At 39.2% G+C, this 18605-nt stretch overlaps 2 protein-coding genes across 3 annotated transcripts in view; both read right to left on the bottom strand.

Moving 5' to 3' along the window:
- Positions 1-1010: 1010 nt before the first annotated feature.
- Positions 1011-4617, bottom strand: acta1b (actin alpha 1, skeletal muscle b). The gene is made up of 7 exons (XM_028434538.1): positions 4482-4617; positions 3488-3624; positions 2755-3079; positions 2392-2553; positions 1819-2010; positions 1544-1725; positions 1011-1436 (listed from the first exon to the last, which is right to left on the bottom strand). Exons 2-7 carry the CDS (start codon positions 3614-3616, stop codon positions 1293-1295), a joined length of 1134 nt encoding a protein of 377 aa, XP_028290339.1. The 5' UTR covers positions 3617-3624; positions 4482-4617; the 3' UTR covers positions 1011-1292.
- Positions 4618-9413: 4796 nt separating this feature from the next.
- abcb10 (ATP-binding cassette, sub-family B (MDR/TAP), member 10) overlaps positions 9414-18605 on the bottom strand; it is an 18413-nt gene continuing 9221 nt past the window's right edge. Inside the window, exons 4-15 of one of the 2 annotated variants that reach the window (XR_003672524.1) lie at positions 18382-18516; positions 18012-18158; positions 17299-17434; positions 16792-16887; positions 16151-16360; positions 15963-16042; positions 15653-15833; positions 14628-14671; positions 14514-14548; positions 14348-14406; positions 12800-13256; positions 9414-9925 (exon numbers count right to left, since the gene is read on the bottom strand). Coding sequence is in view for 1 of the 2 variants with exons in the window: in XM_028434521.1 (XP_028290322.1) it covers positions 13063-13256; positions 14348-14406; positions 14514-14548; positions 14628-14671; positions 15653-15833; positions 15963-16042; positions 16151-16360; positions 16792-16887; positions 17299-17434; positions 18012-18158; positions 18382-18516 (1317 nt within the window). In the remaining variant the exon portion in view is untranslated. Of the gene's footprint in view, positions 9926-11333; positions 13257-14347; positions 14407-14513; positions 14549-14627; positions 14672-15652; positions 15834-15962; positions 16043-16150; positions 16361-16791; positions 16888-17298; positions 17435-18011; positions 18159-18381; positions 18517-18605 lie in introns of those variants that run through there. The other variant, XM_028434521.1, reaches the window with a different exon arrangement.

Below are 18605 nucleotides of genomic sequence, written 5' to 3'. Positions count from 1 at the left end.
AAGTCAGAGTAGGTGGTTGGTGCTTAATTTGGCCATAAGTGCAATAAAGTCATTATGACTTGAGCATTATTTAAACATGTTTAAGTAAAATTTTTTAAAACATTATGTTATAAATGGAGGGTTATTTTCATTAAAACAAATAAATAGATCACAACTTTACAATATTGTATCTATCTATCTATCTATCTATCTATGTATGTATGTATGTATGTATGTATGTATGTATGTATGTATGTATGTATGTATGTATGTATGTATGTATGTATGTATGTATGTATGTATGTATGTATGTATGTATCTATCTATCTATCTATCTATCTATCTATCTATCTATCTATCTATCTATCTATCTATCTATCTATCTATCTATCTATCTATCTATCTATCTATCTATCTATCTATCTATCTATCTGTCTGTCTGTCTGTCTGTCTGTCTGTCAGAAGCTGGTAAAGCCTCTGGTCATATAAGGCAGGTTCTGCAGAGACATCCCGGTCTGGTCTAGATCTGGTTTTGTCTAAAGATGGTCTGGGTGGGGGGCTCAGCGCGTCAGGGGGCGTGTGTCGTGCTCGGTATGGCACCCCAACAGATTTCAGTGTCAGGTGTCCGCTGTCATTGATTCACTGCTCTGCTGTTGCTCCTGAGGCGCATTCCTGTGAAGGCGCTGTCGCTCAGCAGCAGCAGCCTGTGCGTCACCTGGCACTCTCCTCCCTTTGGGCTTCTGTATGAATAATTTGATATTTAGATATTTATTATCATTATTATTATTTTCCTATTGAGAGTCTTTATTGTATACTATTATATATTTTTGCTTGTATTTCCTGTTTTGTTTTTTTGTAGATTTTGATTTTCAGCTGATATTTAAAGTTTTTTTGTTTTTATTTTAGGTTGTATTCCGTAGTTTTTTTCCTCCTTAACAGACAAACAAGGCCAGGTGCAAAAGTACCAAATGATGGACTTTAATAAATTATCAATATGTATATACACTTACATTCACATGTGTTGGGCAACATGTTGTTCTTATTTTTTTATTAAAGTTTTTTTGGTGGATGCATGGTTCAGTGATGGTTCACAGCCTTTCTCCGTGCAAACACAGACAACAGACAGCTTTGAAATATGCAAGTTTAAAAAATATAAAAATGCATATATATGAAAGTCAACAGTGCAGACAGATAGTCCATTGACAGCCGAGTGTTTCTGTGGCGCATGAGGTTGTTCTTCCTCCTTGCAGCTTGATCCCCAGACAGCTGGTGTTGAACGTGATGGATAAGCTGGAGAAGCATGGGTGGAGGATTTAGAAGCACTTCCTGTGCACAATGCTGGGGCCTGCCTCGTCGTACTCCTGCTTGGAGATCCACATCTGCTGGAAGGTGGACAGGGAAGCCAGGATGGAGCCACCGATCCAGACGGAGTACTTCCTCTCAGGGGGAGCAATGATCTAAAGGAGGAGAGAAAGGAGAGGATGTGTGCGTAAATGTCAGGTTGCGTGTCACTTTTGCATGTGTCCGTTTTGTGTTTTTCGCGATTTTAAAGTATAGGCTATACCTTGATCTTCATTGTGCTGGGGGCCAGGGCAGTGATTTCCTTCTGCATGCGGTCAGCAATACCAGGGTACATGGTGGTACCACCGGAGAGCACGTTGTTGGCGTACAGATCCTTACGGATGTCAATGTCGCACTTCATGATGCTGTTGTAAGCAGTCTCATGAATACCAGCAGACTCCATGCCTGGTAAAGTAAGAGAATAAGTGTTTAGAAGGACTCTGACACCGTGTGACTTTAATGGTCAAGATTGAAGCCATGAGGGATTTTGTCTCGTACCGATGAAGGAAGGCTGGAAGAGGGTCTCGGGGCAACGGAACCTCTCGTTACCGATGGTGATGACCTGACCGTCGGGCAGCTCGTAGCTCTTCTCCAGGGAGGAGGAGGAGGCAGCGGTGGCCATCTCATTCTCGAAGTCCAGAGCCACATAGCAAAGCTTCTCCTTGATGTCGCGCACGATCTCACGCTCGGCTGTGGGAAGACAAGTGGGAGAATGTTGCGTCAGAGCGCGCGCAACAGCGGGACACTCAGCCCACGCAGTGCGTAAAAACGAAAGATCATCATTCTAGAAAACCCCTCGTGGATTTACTGAAATAATAACATAAAATGTGAAATAGGGTATTTACTTGTTTAACCCAGTGATTTAATAAAACCACAAACTTATTTATTTAAATAAATTCACACCACTTCGTGCGTAAATATAGCTGTGTCTCCATCGCACAGATTTGTTTGAAATGTAGTATTGACTTTGGCCCCTCTTCTCAAATATTGTCTTTGCATTGTTTTTGTAATTTTTTGACTTTCTCTCAGGTGGTTTTATAATGTGTTTTAAGTGCAGGCTCTGGTCCTCACCGGTGGTCACGAAGGAGTAGCCACGCTCAGTCAGGATCTTCATCAGGTAGTCGGTAAGATCGCGACCAGCCAGGTCCAGACGCATGATGGCATGGGGCAGGGCGTAACCCTCATAGACAGGGACGTTGTGGGTCACACCATCACCAGCATCCAGCACAATACCTAAAAGGAGAGGGAGAGGAGGAAGGTTTACTCGTCATCACAACAAAGTACTTTTAAATACGGTGCGTAAAATGTGAGAATGGATTTTGCGTAAAAATACAATTAGAGTAATTAGTGTAAATTTCAGTTTTTAATATTAATCATTAAGTGAGTTTTATATTCATAGTGAGTGACTGTGTTGTGATTGGTTAATGTTCTCACCAGTGGTACGACCGGAAGCGTACAGGGACAGCACAGCCTGGATGGCCACATACATGGCGGGGACGTTGAAGGTCTCAAACATGATCTGGGTCATCTTTTCCCTGTTGGCCTTGGGGTTCAGGGGGGCCTCAGTGAGCAGGGTGGGGTGCTCCTCGGGGGCGACTCTCAGCTCGTTGTAGAAGGTGTGGTGCCAGATCTTCTCCATGTCATCCCAGTTGGTGATGATGCCGTGCTCAATGGGGTACTTCAGAGTCAGGATACCTCTCTTGCTCTGGGCCTCGTCGCCTACGTAGGAGTCCTTCTGACCCATACCGACCATGACACCCTGAAAGAAGCAAGTTGAAGAAAAAGTGTGTCACAAACCCTGAAAGGATACATAATCAGTGATGTGATGGTGCGTAAAGGTGCCAAATAGCGTGGATCCGACAGACTGACAGCTGTCATCCACCTGCTACTAATTTAGGCTCACGAAGACAAAGGTATAAGGGGTGATAACAGACATGGCCCAAGATAGCCACACTATTTCACACTGATATCATCTTAGTTTTATCAATTTCATTATAATTTAACTGAGTTCGAATTATAAATGTGTGCGTTAAAGTTACATTCTTCTTTTTATTTATTTTGTATTCTGACTCTTTTTGTTTGTTTTAATTTGGTGGTGGTCATATTCTTCAGTCTAAAGTAAGTGATGCTGCCAATTTATGTGTCAGTGTGTTTCTCTTCTGTTCACCTGGTGACGAGGGCGGCCGACGATGGAGGGGAACACAGCCCTGGGGGCATCGTCTCCGGCAAAGCCAGCTTTCACAAGGCCGGAGCCGTTGTCGCACACAAGGGCGGTAGTTTCATCGTCGTCACACATGTTGGCTTCTGTCAGAGAAGAGAGACACGCGTTAACTTCACTTAAACCCACATTATACTGCACCCAGAATGTGCACGGATTAGGTCTCAAATGGAGCTATATTATTATTATTATTATATTCTCATTTCACTTTTTCATTTTCATGGAAAAAAAGAGCCTCTGATCATATTATGACTACAGGAGTAGGAAAACGATTAAATGTTTCAATTTGTGTAAAATATAACCATTACGCACGAGTTCGTGCCAATTACGCACGCGTAAACAGCCACTTAAAACGTTCATACTTTTATTTTAAGCGTTTCAAATTAAAGTGCAGAGAGCAGATCTACCTCATAAATCTATCTAAAACTATATCTTTGCAGTGTTTTTAAATATACAAATAAATAAAGATGCTTTTAAAATGTATAATGGATAAGTATGAAAGATATTTTATAAATATACAATGCGTTTAAAAATCTATAACAGACACATATAAAATATATTTTATAAATATAGAATGCCTTTTAAAATCTATAATAAATACATGTGAAATATTTAGCTTGAATTTGCACAAAGTTGCTCAAAGTTTCTGACATAATACAATATAAAATTATTTTATATCCCCAAAACACTTCATATTTTTTTTCCAAATTTGTTACAGTAACTAGTAATAGTTTTCTATTTGCTAAATAGGTCTAGATAACAGATCTGTCCCAGTCAGCCTGTTCAGGTGAGACAGGTGCGTCTGTTTTTCTTTCTTTCTTTCTTTTTTAAAGAGTCCTGTCACTGTTTCCAAAGCTGATGTATTTCTCCCATCCCACAGTTACTGGTCCTACTTGATGTCCCAGTGAAGGCCTGGATGTGTGGTCCCAGCAGAGGCTCTTACCTTGGAGTGTGTCTGCGGCTCGGAGAGAAAGACCCAACCAGTGCTGCTGCTGAACCAGCTACGGTCCTCCGTGATGCCACTGGGTCTTTTATACCCGACCTCCACCATTCACAAACCTCAGCATTGGCCCCCATCCCGACCCTCTGCCATATTAGGATGCTGACAGGCCGAGGCTCGGGACCGGGGGGGCGGTGGCGCCTGTTGTAGGAGGGGTCGCCATCCGTTAGGCTTCAGGAGGGGATCAGAGGAGATGATCCATGTATGGGTCTGTCCCCTCGACCTCCCGTCGAGCCCTGCGGTCCCACCTCGAAGGCCGTATAAGGTGCGTACCGGGCCACCGGGGGGCTTCTGTTGGAGACACCAGTTGCTACCAAGCAGGGTTATAGATTTGGTGCTAGTAGGCCTCATCCAGCCTTAAAATGGGAAAACGCTTCCCTCATCTGAACTGATTTAGGCCACAGAGGGGCACAGGGTCTAACCTGCTGTGTGACAGGTGAGCCAGGAGGTGAATCAGGGCTTAATGTCTCATTTTAGGGCCCAATAGAAATGGACCCCAATCAAGGAACAACAAACCTAAGGATGAGCAATATAAATGATTCAAATATGAATATCTAAACTCTTTACAGCAAGCTTTGTTTTGGTGTAAAATAAATAAAGAAATGAAATCACCTAAATAAGCAAGTGGCATAAACTTAGCTGAGAAAGTGATTTGAAAAACCTAAGTCAAACTGTTGCTTTCCACCTCCATCAAATAACAACTACACATATGAAATTTACTCAGAAAGTATCTTATTTTGGACTTGATAAAGGCATAAACTAAAATACTGTCTCCCTCAGTGTTACTGTAATATTTTTTAATTTAAAATTTATTTTTTTTTACAGTTTAAAGATGAAATTAGCCATTCTGAAGAGCACATGGCCTGATATTTACTTAAAGTATGAGCAGCCAACAGCTGAAACCTTATCTGAGGGGCTACTCTCCTCTGTCACTGGAGCATTTGGATTAATTATAACTCAAACAGGAGGCGGAGAACTGGTGTGTGTGTGTGTGTGTGTGTGTGTGTGACAAATGGACAGTGGGTATGTGTGAAGCACATGCATGTTTATGTGGGATGCAGCACAAGAGACCTAAAGACGTGAAAGAGGTGGTGCAGAGGTGGTTATAATAAAGCCTAAGAAGGTGTGGAATATGAAAGGATAGACATATAAGGAGGAAGGTGTGATCACATGACCTGAAGATCAAACAATCCAGTGTCGAAGTAGTATTTATTTTATAGATACAGTATATGAAAGAGAAACAAATTGACCAAAACTTTTATTGAGAGAAATATTGTCAAATATAGCTCAAACGAGCACATTCTTAAGACTAGATTTATATGGCGATTATTATTATAGAAAAATACTATACACATTTGTTGTCAGATTGTATTTTGTTTCCCTGCAGTTTATCACTGTAACAATAGATCGCAGACATCTTGAAATGTGAAACACGGTGCTTTAAAGAACCATTAATGTTTCTTCTGCAATTGTTCTGCTGTTGCCAAATCTTCTCCCGAACCGGATTGGATTTGTTTTGATAATCTGGATTTGGGTGCGTATTGTTGCTTCTCATTGCAGAGATCATGGGTTCAAGTCCCATTGGTGGCCCATGGGCTATGGTCCCTACCCAGGGAGCTTTAAACTGTGTTAGCACCATGTCTGCTGAGATAGGCTCCAGCATCCTCTGCGAGCAGGTATAATGAAATGAAACAAGCTTGATTTTCTCCATCTGACTTGCATTGAATTAATTTATTAGCGTTGACATTTTGGCAGAAAATGTAGACATAAAGATGTATGCCACAGGTTTCTGCTTCGCAAACGTTATCTCATTGAGTTATTCCATAAAGTATTACCAAAAGTTCAGAGAAAAAAGCCATTAAGTCTAGTTTTAGTCACATATGGCAGTATAGGGGTAGAAGAGGGGGTAATGATCCTGATCCTGAGGATGAGAGCCGATGGGCAGGGCTTATGATGCAGATTGAAATGAGTGAGGGAATGTGTTTGTGTGGGAGGAGGGTTTGTGAGCAGTGACTGCACAGCAAGGTTGAGCTACTTTTATGCAGTTGTTGTGAGCCATTTGGGACCCGAGGGCCAGAGAATCACCTAAAATGTAAAGAGGCTGGCAGTTGTTGGAGGCAACAGGGGGTCAGAGGAGCACTAGGGGGAGGAGAATCAGGAGTGTCCCTCTGAGGAAAGGGGAGGAGCTATGACAGGGTGTGTGCAGGTGGCAGAAAAACATGGGCTTGGTGTGTCAGAAGATGTGCAGCCCAAACAGATGAATGAAGAGAGCCTCTGGAAAAGAAGGTTTTCACTTACAGACAGTAGGACAGGACACTCATCAACGTCAGGCCTTTTTTGCAGACTGTGACTTTTTGGAGGTGAAAAGGTGAAAGCCACTGCCAGGCACTCACTCATTTTTTTTCCTCTTTAACCTTCTTTAAGATGCTCATTAGGATTGGTTATCCTACCAGCACACTCACTTAGATTCTTTTCAGCTAACAGTTTCAATGGAGCTCTCATGAGAGTGCAGTGGTGTCAGAGGAAGTGTAAGAATAGTACCAGCTCCATCCAGCATTCAGGGCTGCAGCCAATACTCTGGCTGTAAATCAGAGTCCTACCTTTTAAAGTGTGCTGGCTCTGTGTGCATACAGTAGGGTCGTTTTAAAGGGGGACCTGATGTGGTTGTCTGGGCTGTGGGAGGCTGGACCCCATGCTGAGACTAGACAGGTACTGTAGACCAGTGGTTCTCAAACTTTTTTTTTTGGCTCAATACCCCTTTCTCCTTCTTTTGAATGCCCCCCACCCTTATGTCCGACTACTACATTTTGCTCAGAATTCTGTGAAAACCAACTATAGAGCATAATGGTGGAATGAATGAATGATAGCACACATTTTAAAGAATCTCATAGATGTATTTTATTTTTTTAATCATGTATGGTCATTGCCCTCCTGATGTGGGACAAAGACTGACTCTTGTATTTTCAGTTCATGTTCTTAATCAAGATCATTTCTGTCATCATTTTGTGTGTTTTTGGTGTCATTTTGTCTGTTCTTTTTATTATTCAGTATATTTGTCTCATATTTTGTGTGTTTTTGGTGTCGTTTTGTGTATTTTGTCTGTTCTTTTTATTATTCAGTATATTTGTCTCATATTTTGTGTGTTTTTGGTGTCGTTTGGTTGTTCTTTATGTCGTTTTGTAGGTTTTGTAGGTGTATTTTTCTCTGATTCAGTGTGTTTTTCTCTCAGCGTGTGTGTTTTCTGAGTAATTTTGTCCACTTTGTTGTTGTCTGTCTGTTCTTTTTATTATTCAGAATGTTTTTCTCTTATTATATGTTTTTGTTGTCGTTCTGTGAGTTGCTGGTAATGTTCAGTGTGATCATCATTTTTTACTAAAAATAAACATTATACAACTCCATATTTCCAGTGCTTTCATTTGTTAATTTTCCTCTCTCTCCCTCGCGTACCTCCATTTCAGAAATACTGCTGTAGTTAAAAGACAACAAAACCAAAAATACACATTTTTATTTTTTGTACAAATATCAGAGAAATTGCTGGGTTTGCTTCGGTATAAAGCTGTGATTGAGGAATAATATTCCGTCTGAGATATGACTCATGGATTCCAGTTGCATTTTCAGAGAGCCACAGCTAAACTCAGGCTCGGGCACCTTGACATTGTCTCCAAACAGGGTGGTATGACAGTGTTTTCATTGTATGTCTGGCTGAGTTTCATATTCTGTTTTCTGTGCACCCATTTCACAAGTATGCAAAGCTCCCTGTAATGTTTTCATGTGATAAATAAAGACTGAGACTGTTGTTGTGTAAGGCTTGGAAGGGTCAGAGCCCTTTTCCTCAAATAGCTCGTTGCAGTTCCACAGAGAATCACAGGGAGCTGCAGCCATGTGTGCTGGAAGTGGGGGATTCACTTCAGAGATTCGAGGAAACTGTCAATTAACGGGAGAGTTGGCAGACTTTACACAAATGTTTTCAAAGAGCACAGTAAAATAATATATATGATATATATATACAATACGGAACAATATTTTTGGAAAGGGAAAAAAAAAGAACAAAAAATAATTAAAAAACAACTTTAGTCATACTTTAATACTCTGGTGTGACATTTTCAACTCAAGTGAATATAAAATAAACAATATGAAGGAACCAATTTTTCATATTTAAAGTGCAAAAAGTGCCACTCGGCAGATAAAACAGAAGACTGACAACAGAAACAGAGACTGACAATTTATCCAGTCTAAAATGAAAACCAAATCATGTCATCATCATCACATTCTGTGCACGACAAAGTTTTTAAGCATCAAACTACGGTAGTACAGTCAACACAGCCAAGATTTTAGTTATGAACGTGTTCTTTTTCGACAATATTAACGTGTTTACAACACATCATTTCAACATTGATGTGCCCTACAGTTTGAATGTCCACTAAATGATATGTAAAGTATGTAAGACACTGATAATATCCAAGCAATAAGTGACAGATATCAGTCCCTACAGGATCCTCACTCCAAAACTCCCTTGATTTTGTGACTTATTTGTATTTCATTTGAGGAAAATTGCAGGATGTTGGAAAAACGGGGAGTTCTTTATACATATTGAAATTAAAAATGACTGACATCATGTGACATAAGCGTGGGAAAACTGTGAGTCCTGCAAATATTATGAGTCGTGGGGCTGAGCTCTCTACAACTGAATTAGTTGGTAATAATTCATGTTTTCTCTGTCATTTTTTGAAAGAATATTTATAGCGTCTCATGAATAGATTTGTTTTTATATACTGTAATTTCTGGTCTTCTCCTGCCTGGTGTGGGACCAAGAATGCCATGTTCTAATCAAGATCATTTCCATCATAATTATTATGATGATTATAATGTTTTAACTAAAAATAAACATTAGAAAACACCATATTTCTCAAGTACCCCCTGTAGTGCCATTGGGTATTTTTTTATTTTTTTTACCAATTGAAGTTGTGTTCAACAGCCAATAATTTCCCTTTTGTGTCTTTATTTTCCCTTTGTTGCTTTCACTGTCTGCTTTGCATCATTTTAGGGCTTCTTTCAGTGACATTTAAAGACTGATAATGACCTGAATCACTGCTGCTTTTGTCTCTTCTTCATTAAATCAGCAGCTTTCGCCTTTATTGGTCATATTACAGATATAAAATTTGTCCTCTGCATTTCACCCATCCCTGGGGAGCAGTTAAGGGTTCAGGAACTTGCTCAACACCCCCACCATTGCTTAAATTTGACTATTATATTTTACATTATATTATTATATTTCTGCCTCTTCTCCATCCTGTCAGGTCACCTTGCTTCTGGTCCAGATTTGTCTTTGTCCCGTCAGTACATTAGATGTTTTCCATAGCCCGGTCACCTCTTTGACGTTTGGTGAACTGCAAAGATTAATGTTCTGATGTCATCAATTAATTTGTTATTAAATGATGACATCAGAACATTAAAGGTTCATCATAAACAGCAGCATAAAGTGCACCACCATTATTTGACCAATCTAACCAATGTCCACATGTTTTTAAGGTGGACACTGTAAAGCCATGCTGTATAAACACAGCCGAACAGTCAGATTCATACATGGAGACTAAGACCTGCTGTCATTACAGTTATCAGGTTATTAGAATAAAGTATCTAGTTTGAACTCTGACCCACAGTGACCAAAGAGCCAACCAGATATACAGTATGTACAGTAGATGGAGCAGCAGCACCACCTGCTGACTGCCCAACACAGAACACAGTCATTACCTCTGAGGAAGGAACTGATCTTTAACCTGTATTCATCTGCAGTATCATTACATAATACATATATAAATATTACATCTGGATTTCTACATTCTGATGTCGTAGTACAGTATTTCTCAGATGGAGGTACTTGGGAGAGAGTGGAATAAAGTGTCAGTCTTGGATGACTTGCAATTATAAAAACTTTAGAAATAAATCTATTCAGGAGCCACTAAATCAGTGTTTTTCAACCTTGGGGTCAGGAGGGACCCTATGTGGGGTCACCTGAAATGTCTGAAAAATGAAAAGTATTATTCTTTAATTAAAACAACACATAATCTTAGACAACTGTGTTTCTATACTTTGACTCTGTAAAATATAAATCTAGTTGAACTAAATTGCAATAGGAAAAAAGCAAAACATATCTGAGCTCAAACATGATCAAAAACTAATTCTAGGGGTCGCCAGATATTCTTGTTATCAAAATGGGGTCACGATCCAAAAAAAGGTTGCGAACCACTGCATTGAATACCGTTTCTTTCTGCTTATTTACAATGAGATTTTTTATATAATATGTGTTCTCACTATCGTTAGGCTCTATAGTCAATGTAAAATGTTGCAGTCGTACAAAGAGGGTAATGGAGCCAAAAGAGTTTGAGAACCAGTGTCTTAGTCAAAGCAACTGGACTTGAAGTTTTGTTTAGAGATGTTTCATGTCTCACCCGAGCGGCGTCATCACTTCTGAGTCTGTGATTTACATTCTGGAGTTAATTAGGCTTGACTAAACGTTTTTTTATAATTAGACCTTAATAATGGTGCCTCTCAGCGATAAGGAAGTAGGCTTCATTCCAGATATATGGCCTGTGGTGTGTGTGTGTTTGCTCTGTGACACACTGGCAGCCTGATGAGGGTGTTTCCAGCTGCTCCACTAAACTGTGACCCTGACGACGATAAGACGTAGTAGAAGTAATTGTTTGTTCCACAGCAGCAGAGCAAGAATAATGAACACATGGCAAACATATACAAAAAAAAAAAAAAACACACATTAAGAGCCTTCACACCATTACAGAAAGTAAACAACTTTTACTTTAATCGATTTTCACGTAATGTATCATAAATTAACAAGAGTTATTACAACCTGCTCTATATCCTTTAATATTTATATCTCATCATATACGTGTTAAAATAAACAAAACTCTCATGTGATCTTTACTGACTCATCAATCTATAAATAAACTTCTAAAGACCCTCTACCCTGACTGAAAGGAGGGAAAAGGTGACACGTTTCATCGTTATCGCAACATTTATGGCTAAGTAAAGTTCAAGGCCTTGATTTAAAGGCAAAGTTACCTGTGAAATATAATAACTTCACACAGTGACCGGAAAACAGCTTTTTAGGTTGATTCAATATAGATTTGAGAAGAAACAGCAATTATTATTAAAATAATAATAATAATAATAATAATGTCGTGAGAAATGTAGCAAATGTGACGATAAACAGTAAAAACAGTGAGCAGACGCACCCTGTAATTACTACTGTGTAACATTCCAAAGTATAAAGTGTGTCAAATCTGTGTTCAGTCAGTTCGTTTTGGTACAACAACAACAACATTATCACAGATGTTGTTTTTCATTACAGACTCCATCCTCTAACTCATACAACTGAAACAATTGACTTGAAAAATAAATGTATAAACCAGACACGGTGTCTTAACATGTGAGGTTTTAGGCATCTTTGCTTTTGTTTACCGGTTGATTTACTTTTCCATTAAAAACTACAAATATATCTGCTAGTAGCACCAAATCATGACAGACTGCAACAATCTGACGTGAAATAATCCGATGACAGCTATGATTCAGTAATGACATGAATCCACATGAGGACACTTGTGTTCACTAAAGGAGGATCAGTGGTCCCAGTCCTTTCCTGTCAGAAGTCACTCCCTAACTGGCCTGTGTGCAGTTTTCTCCACTTTAAGGCTTCAAGTAGCTGTCCTATAAACATGGGGCAGTGACTGTACTGTACTGTACACACAAAACGTAAGCTGCTTCATTTCACTTGATTTTAAAGCTAGAAAAAAACAAATACATTGCAAACAAATGAATTTGCCATCAGCAAATCCTCCTCTGTGAAGGAGAACACATTTACATTTGGAGCACCTTAGCCTGTGGCAAACAACTGATGTCAAATGTGAACATAATATCCACAATATATAAGAATAGTGTTTGATTAAGTTTAATCACACACTTTAAACACCGTAAATAGCTGCGTCTGCTTGTTTAAACTCCAAAAAATAAGTACAAAAATGCTCTTTATATAAGTTTTGTGCCGACTCGGAGATAAAGATATAATATACATATACGCGGACAAATCTACATTTAGCAGTGTGGTAGAAATCATTGGAGAGTGTTTTTTTGGTTTTCAACGGTAAGTTATAAAATGACAAAAACATGGTGTCAGAGCTAAAAATAGAAAGGATTTACAGCCATCTGCTGACTCAGCAGGTTTGGGCACTGGCCCTTGTGTTACTCACACACGGCTGTGAGCTTCCAGTGATGAACAGGTGCCTCCGTGTTTCTTCATTTCCTCTTTCAGTGCAGAATGAAGTTTCTTTTTCAAAATGTATCATTCTGGTTCCTGCTTTCTCTCTATTCCAGTTCACAGAAGTTGGCACATTGAAGGAACTCCCTTCACAGGTTTTACTGGTTCCCTCATCTGTTCACTTGCTCTGTCAAGTTCAATCTCCATTTCAGCCTCTGGAGCACCAACATATCTCCTCCTGGTTCTTGCCTCTACTCACTGAAGGACTTGTTGCTGTTCCTCCTGGAGGAAGGCCTGTTTCTCCATCAGTTTCCTGAACAGTCCTTGTCTGTTTGCCAGCAGCTCTGTAGGATGACCACACTCAGCAACGCACCGCTGGTCTATGACGGCCACTGCATCCGCGTTCTTAATGGTGGACAGTCGATGAGCGATGATCACCACCGTTCTCCCTGTTGTTAGCAGAAAAGCCCAGTTAATGTTGGAAGTGGTAATCTTCTGATTGGTGTAACTCAGGGGGTACCAGGTAGCCCGCATGGACCATGTGAGGAGCTCTAGTCACTAATGAGCTCCATCTAAAATCTGATTGACTTTCCAGGATTCAAACATATGACAGATATGTTAATAGAGTTAAATATAAGTTTTAGTATTAATGTAACTATTTTTAAATGTTTATTTTCACTGAAACATTGTCAAACATGTTTTTAAGTGTTGCAGATTTGGTGTATGGGTTGTAGTATGTTATATATCATAAAATATGGCACAATTGTTACATTTTACGTTATACAATCATTCAAACGTTGTTGGTTAGTAGCTGGTAAAATAGGAAGATGATCATTTTCTATGAAATGTAATTTGGAGAAGTGTTGCATGTTGAAACTTAAACCTTTCCTACCTTTTTAAGTTATTGCTAGCCTTTCTTATCATCTTACCCTCTAATTAAAAGTGAAACCGTGAACATTTAGTATTTAAGAAGTGCTTCTCTCACTGGTAGCCCTTCTGACTATACAGTACCTATGAAGTAGCTCACAGGTTCAGAGAGGTTGGTGACCCCAAGTGTAACTAATAACTATCGACTCACTATTATTGGTGATATCTGGAATGTGTTTTAAATGGGAGTTATGGTGAAGTTTATTAAAACAAACCTTTTAGCTCAACCTGCAAAGTTGATGCAGGTTTTTTAGGATTTCTCAACACTTTTAGTTTGTAAACCCTGTAAAATAAATAAATAAAGAAGCCTAACACTGACATGACTGAAAATTAAAATAAACACATCTTTGATGGCAGGATGCAAACATTGTCTGAATTCAAGTAATTTTGTTATCCATTTATTTTACATTAATTCCACATCTTTATTTTTATTTTTATTTTTTTTTCATTGTTCCAATGTTATCCTGTAAAACAGAGGGCAGTGAGTTGAGGGTTTGAATTCTTAGAAGAGTTTGGGTGAATGGTTTTTAAATGATACATGCATTAACAAGGCCTATATTTAACTTTAAAGCCCTAAAAGGGTGAAAAAAATAAAAAAGATATAGCGTTCTACCTTCCATCAGACGCTCCAAAGCCTCCTGAACCAAAAACTCATTCTCAGCATCCAGTGCACTGCAGGGATAAATATTTTAATTCAAAATCACTTTAATCAGTTGAGTAAAAATGTTCAGGGTGTAAACAGACTCCTGCTACTTCTCCTTAACCATTGCCTCACACACCTTGTGGCCTCATCTAGGAGGAGGATCTTTGGATTCTGGGGAGGAAAATAACAAGACGTTCAGACACACATGATGAGGTCAGGTCGAACTGACTGTTGTTGTTGTTGTTTTTACCTTCAGCAGAGCTCTGGCGATGGCTATTCTCTGCTTCTGACCACCTGGGAGACAAACACAGGAGGAATAAAGACATCTTTTTCTTTCTTTTTTTTTTTTTTCAAATTTTTTTTTTCGCTACTTGTTCTTTAAAATGTGATTTGATTTGCTTTCAAAATATAAAGCAAACGAGAGTGAAGAAAAGAAGATGTAAAAGGTTTGAGTTTTAATAAAACGTATTAACACATTAATTGGTTTTTAGTCTGAAACAGTGAGCAGACCCTGAAGTACTAAAAACATCGGAAAGAAAACAGACCAAATGTATTAATTGAAAATAAATAAATAACAATAATAATAATAATAATAATAATAATAAATAACAAAATTGAATTGAGTGTTTATTTTTATTTATTTATTTCATTCAAGACATTCCACATTCATCTACATTGAAAAAAAGATGAATGAAAAGAAGTCAAACTTATAACAACTGCTCTCGCTATAAAAAAATAAAGTACATTAAACAAAGGCAAACTGCAACGTCAACGTCACATCTCATTTGAAACAACAATACAGTTACCAAAAATCATAAATTTAGTTTTACCAATATCTAAGGACAACCTGTTAATATCAAACCATTTTTTTTTTAAACTTCCTAATTTCGTTCTCTACAATTTCCAAGACATTTTGTATATTTTTTCTGGAGTAAATTAAAGTAGTATCATCTGCAAATAATACACACTTAAGTAAATATGACACAATATCATTCAGAAAAAGTATAGGTCCAAGGACTGAACCTTGGAGTGTTAACAGTAAATATCTGTTGCTATCACATAATAAATAATAAGCATTATAAAAGCAAACATAGGTATTTATAATTTCTTACTGTGATGAATAAAAGTATATTCTATTCTCTCTAATCTAAAATGTTGAAAATTGCTTCATATTTTACAGTAGTAATCGACTTTAGATAAAGTTTATAATCCTTTTAATCTCTGTTGTTCTACTACAAAGCTGTGTAATGAACCATTATTTTAATGGTTTCTCACCTGACAGCAGCACTCCCTTCTCTCCCACCACTGTGTCAAAGCCCTTAGGGAAGGCCTGAACAAAGTCGTAGGCGTTTGCCACTCGAGCTGCTTGGTAAACCTCCTCTGTGGTGACAGCGCTGGGGTCCACGGCGCCGTAGGCTATGTTCTCTCTGACAGAGCAGGAGAACAGCACGGGCTCCTGGGAGTGAGGTGTGAAAAAGAGGAAACAATTTAGAGGATGAATTCAGCATCCAGACAAGACCAGATGCGTTTACATGCATGAGGAGGATTTTATCTGCCGCTTTAAAGATCAACCCTGCCTCATTACCTGGCTGACAGTTCCTATGTGACTCCTGAGCCAATAAGGATTCAGATCCCTGATGTTGTGACCGTCAATAGTGATGATACCTAAAGGAAAACATACAAAAACCACCAATCAGTTTATTTTTCCCTTCTTCACCCCAGTGTACCATTCTGGCAGATGAGCATGACGATAATGATCAAAGTTGTTCTCACCAGCGTCTGGATCATAAAGTCTGAGCAGCAGAGAGACCAGGGTTGATTTCCCTGATCCACTTGATCCCACTACAGCCATAATGGAACCAGCAGGGACAGTGACACTCAGGTCTTGGAAGATGGGAGCCTCAATGCGTGTTGGATATGCAAACGAGACGTTGCAGAACTCCAGCTGACCTTTGAGCTGGTCTGAAGGGAGCACTAGACCCTCTGTGGAGAAAAGAGAAAAAAGACTGTTTCTTAATGGACTGAGTGTTGAAAACAGGAGCGGAAACATAAATCAAACCATTGAAATGGCAAGTTTCAAATTTACTTAGATGTGCTTAAAAGGAAAATGTTGTTTGAGACATTTTACACTTTTGGTTGATCTGTATATCTTAAAGGCAGGGTAGGCGATTTTCAAAAGCTAGCATGATTTTGAATGTAGACTCCCTGATGGCTCCGCCTTCACCCCCCTCCCCTCTGTGCTCCGTCTCACTCACATGCATGTGCACAGCTGCTGCAGAAGAGGCGCTCAGCTCATCGCTTGTATTGTGTAGAAACTTTGTTGTCTCATGTCTCATTCAGCAGGAAATCGCCTACCCTAGCTTTAAATAATACTAATAATGTCTCTGATCACTGTGTACACACTGTGTGCTGACCATTCAGAGGGAACTCAGGCTTTCTGTCCAGCAGCTCCCAGAGTCTGGCTCCTGCTCCAAAGCCCTTCATCAGCTCAGAATAGAATGAACTCAGACCTGCACAACAGGAAGAACAACATCACATAAACACACATTATTATCATTATTATTATTATAAGCAGGGTTGGGGTCACTTACATTTTTCAGTTACAATTACGTTTTCAATTATCCATGTTCAATTACAATTCAATTACGATTACAGTGACCGGCATTTTTTCACAATTACAAATATGTTTTATCCTCAGAAAGTCAATTACAATTACGTTCTCAATTACAATGAATCACAATTACCGAGCCTGAAATAAAAAACCTAATAAACGTGAACCTTCCTCTTGTGTTAGCTTTCTGTTAGCATCTCTTATGATAGCGGGCCTCAATTCAGCTGTGAAATGTGTGTGTGTGTGTGTGTGTGTGTGTGTGTGTGTGTGTGTGTGTGTGTGTGTGTGTGTGTGTGTGTGTGTGTGTTACCTGCAATACTAATGCCCACCCAGAAGGTGTACATGAGGAACGAGGAGAGCTCTCCCACAGTCATATGCTGGCTGGCCATTAACAGGCCTCCTTTGTAGAGCACTGACAGGATCATGATGTTTCCACTGAGACCGGTCTGAAAACACACACACACACACACACACACACATTACTAATTAAAATACAGATCACTGAAACAGAGATGTAAAGGAACAACAAACACGAGCCATAATAAAGCTGAATAATAGACAAAGATAAACTTTTTACAGCAGAGGAAAACTAATTTGCTTTGACTTGCACACAAATGTACTTTTATCTGCTCTATGCTATATTAATCCAGTATTTTATCATCATTATTATTATGTGCTATTTCTTTTTCAAACATTAATCTAAGTTGATTTGTGACTAAATAATCGTGGCTTTGTTCATTTTAAGGTGAACGGAAATGGTGCAAAACAGAGAGAATAATCAAAGACCAACTGTTGGAGGAGGTGATTTAACTGCACCTTGTAAGGAACAAATCGATACAAACACCACCATATAGTTTTTCATCTCTAACCACACATTCCACAGTGCAAAATGATTTAAGGCTGTTAACACCACTTATTTATTTTCGGATGGATTTGTGTGGAACAGAAAGCAGAAGTTGCAACAACTTCTTGGCCAAGTGTTAGATTCAGACACACACACACACACACACACAGTGGACTCACAATGCCAAAAAACCCAGCTCGCATCACGGCTTCTTTTCTTGCCAGATGGAGGACGTCGTCGGCCTTCTGAGTGTACGCTTCCACTTCAGACAGCTCCTTACCAAACGCCCTGACCGTACGCATGTTGCTGATTCGCTCCTCTGCCAACTACACAAACACATTTAATTAATTACCTTCATTGGATTGAAATGATATGATAAACAAGCCTTTTTACACCATCTGTTGTCTACCTAAAAGAAGGGGAAGAAACACAGCATTTAACACAAATGTACATAAAATGGACAGATTCCCAAACAGCACAAGTTCACTCAGTTTACTACGGAAACACAAAGATCCAAAACTAAATCATCCACATTCATGCGTCGTGTACCTGTGTGGCTTGTGCGAGAGCCTCTTGTGTGCATTTAGAAATTGATCGAAGGTATCTGCCGTAAACCACGGCTAGACCAGCCATCGGAGGAACAATCATCAACACAAAGCTGGCCAGACTGGGAGAGACGTAGAACTGGGAAAAGAAGAAAACACACACACAGAAAACTCTGATCCAACATTGAAATGGAGAAAATATCAACAGGAGGAACGTTTAAAGATAAA

The sequence above is a fragment of the Gouania willdenowi genome, chromosome 3 (assembly GCF_900634775.1).
Source record: "Gouania willdenowi chromosome 3, fGouWil2.1, whole genome shotgun sequence".
In the NCBI taxonomy this organism is placed as follows: domain Eukaryota; kingdom Metazoa; phylum Chordata; class Actinopteri; order Blenniiformes; family Gobiesocidae; genus Gouania; species Gouania willdenowi.
The sequence above is the reverse complement of the archived record's forward strand: the minus strand, read 5'-3'. Positions and strand labels throughout refer to the sequence as shown.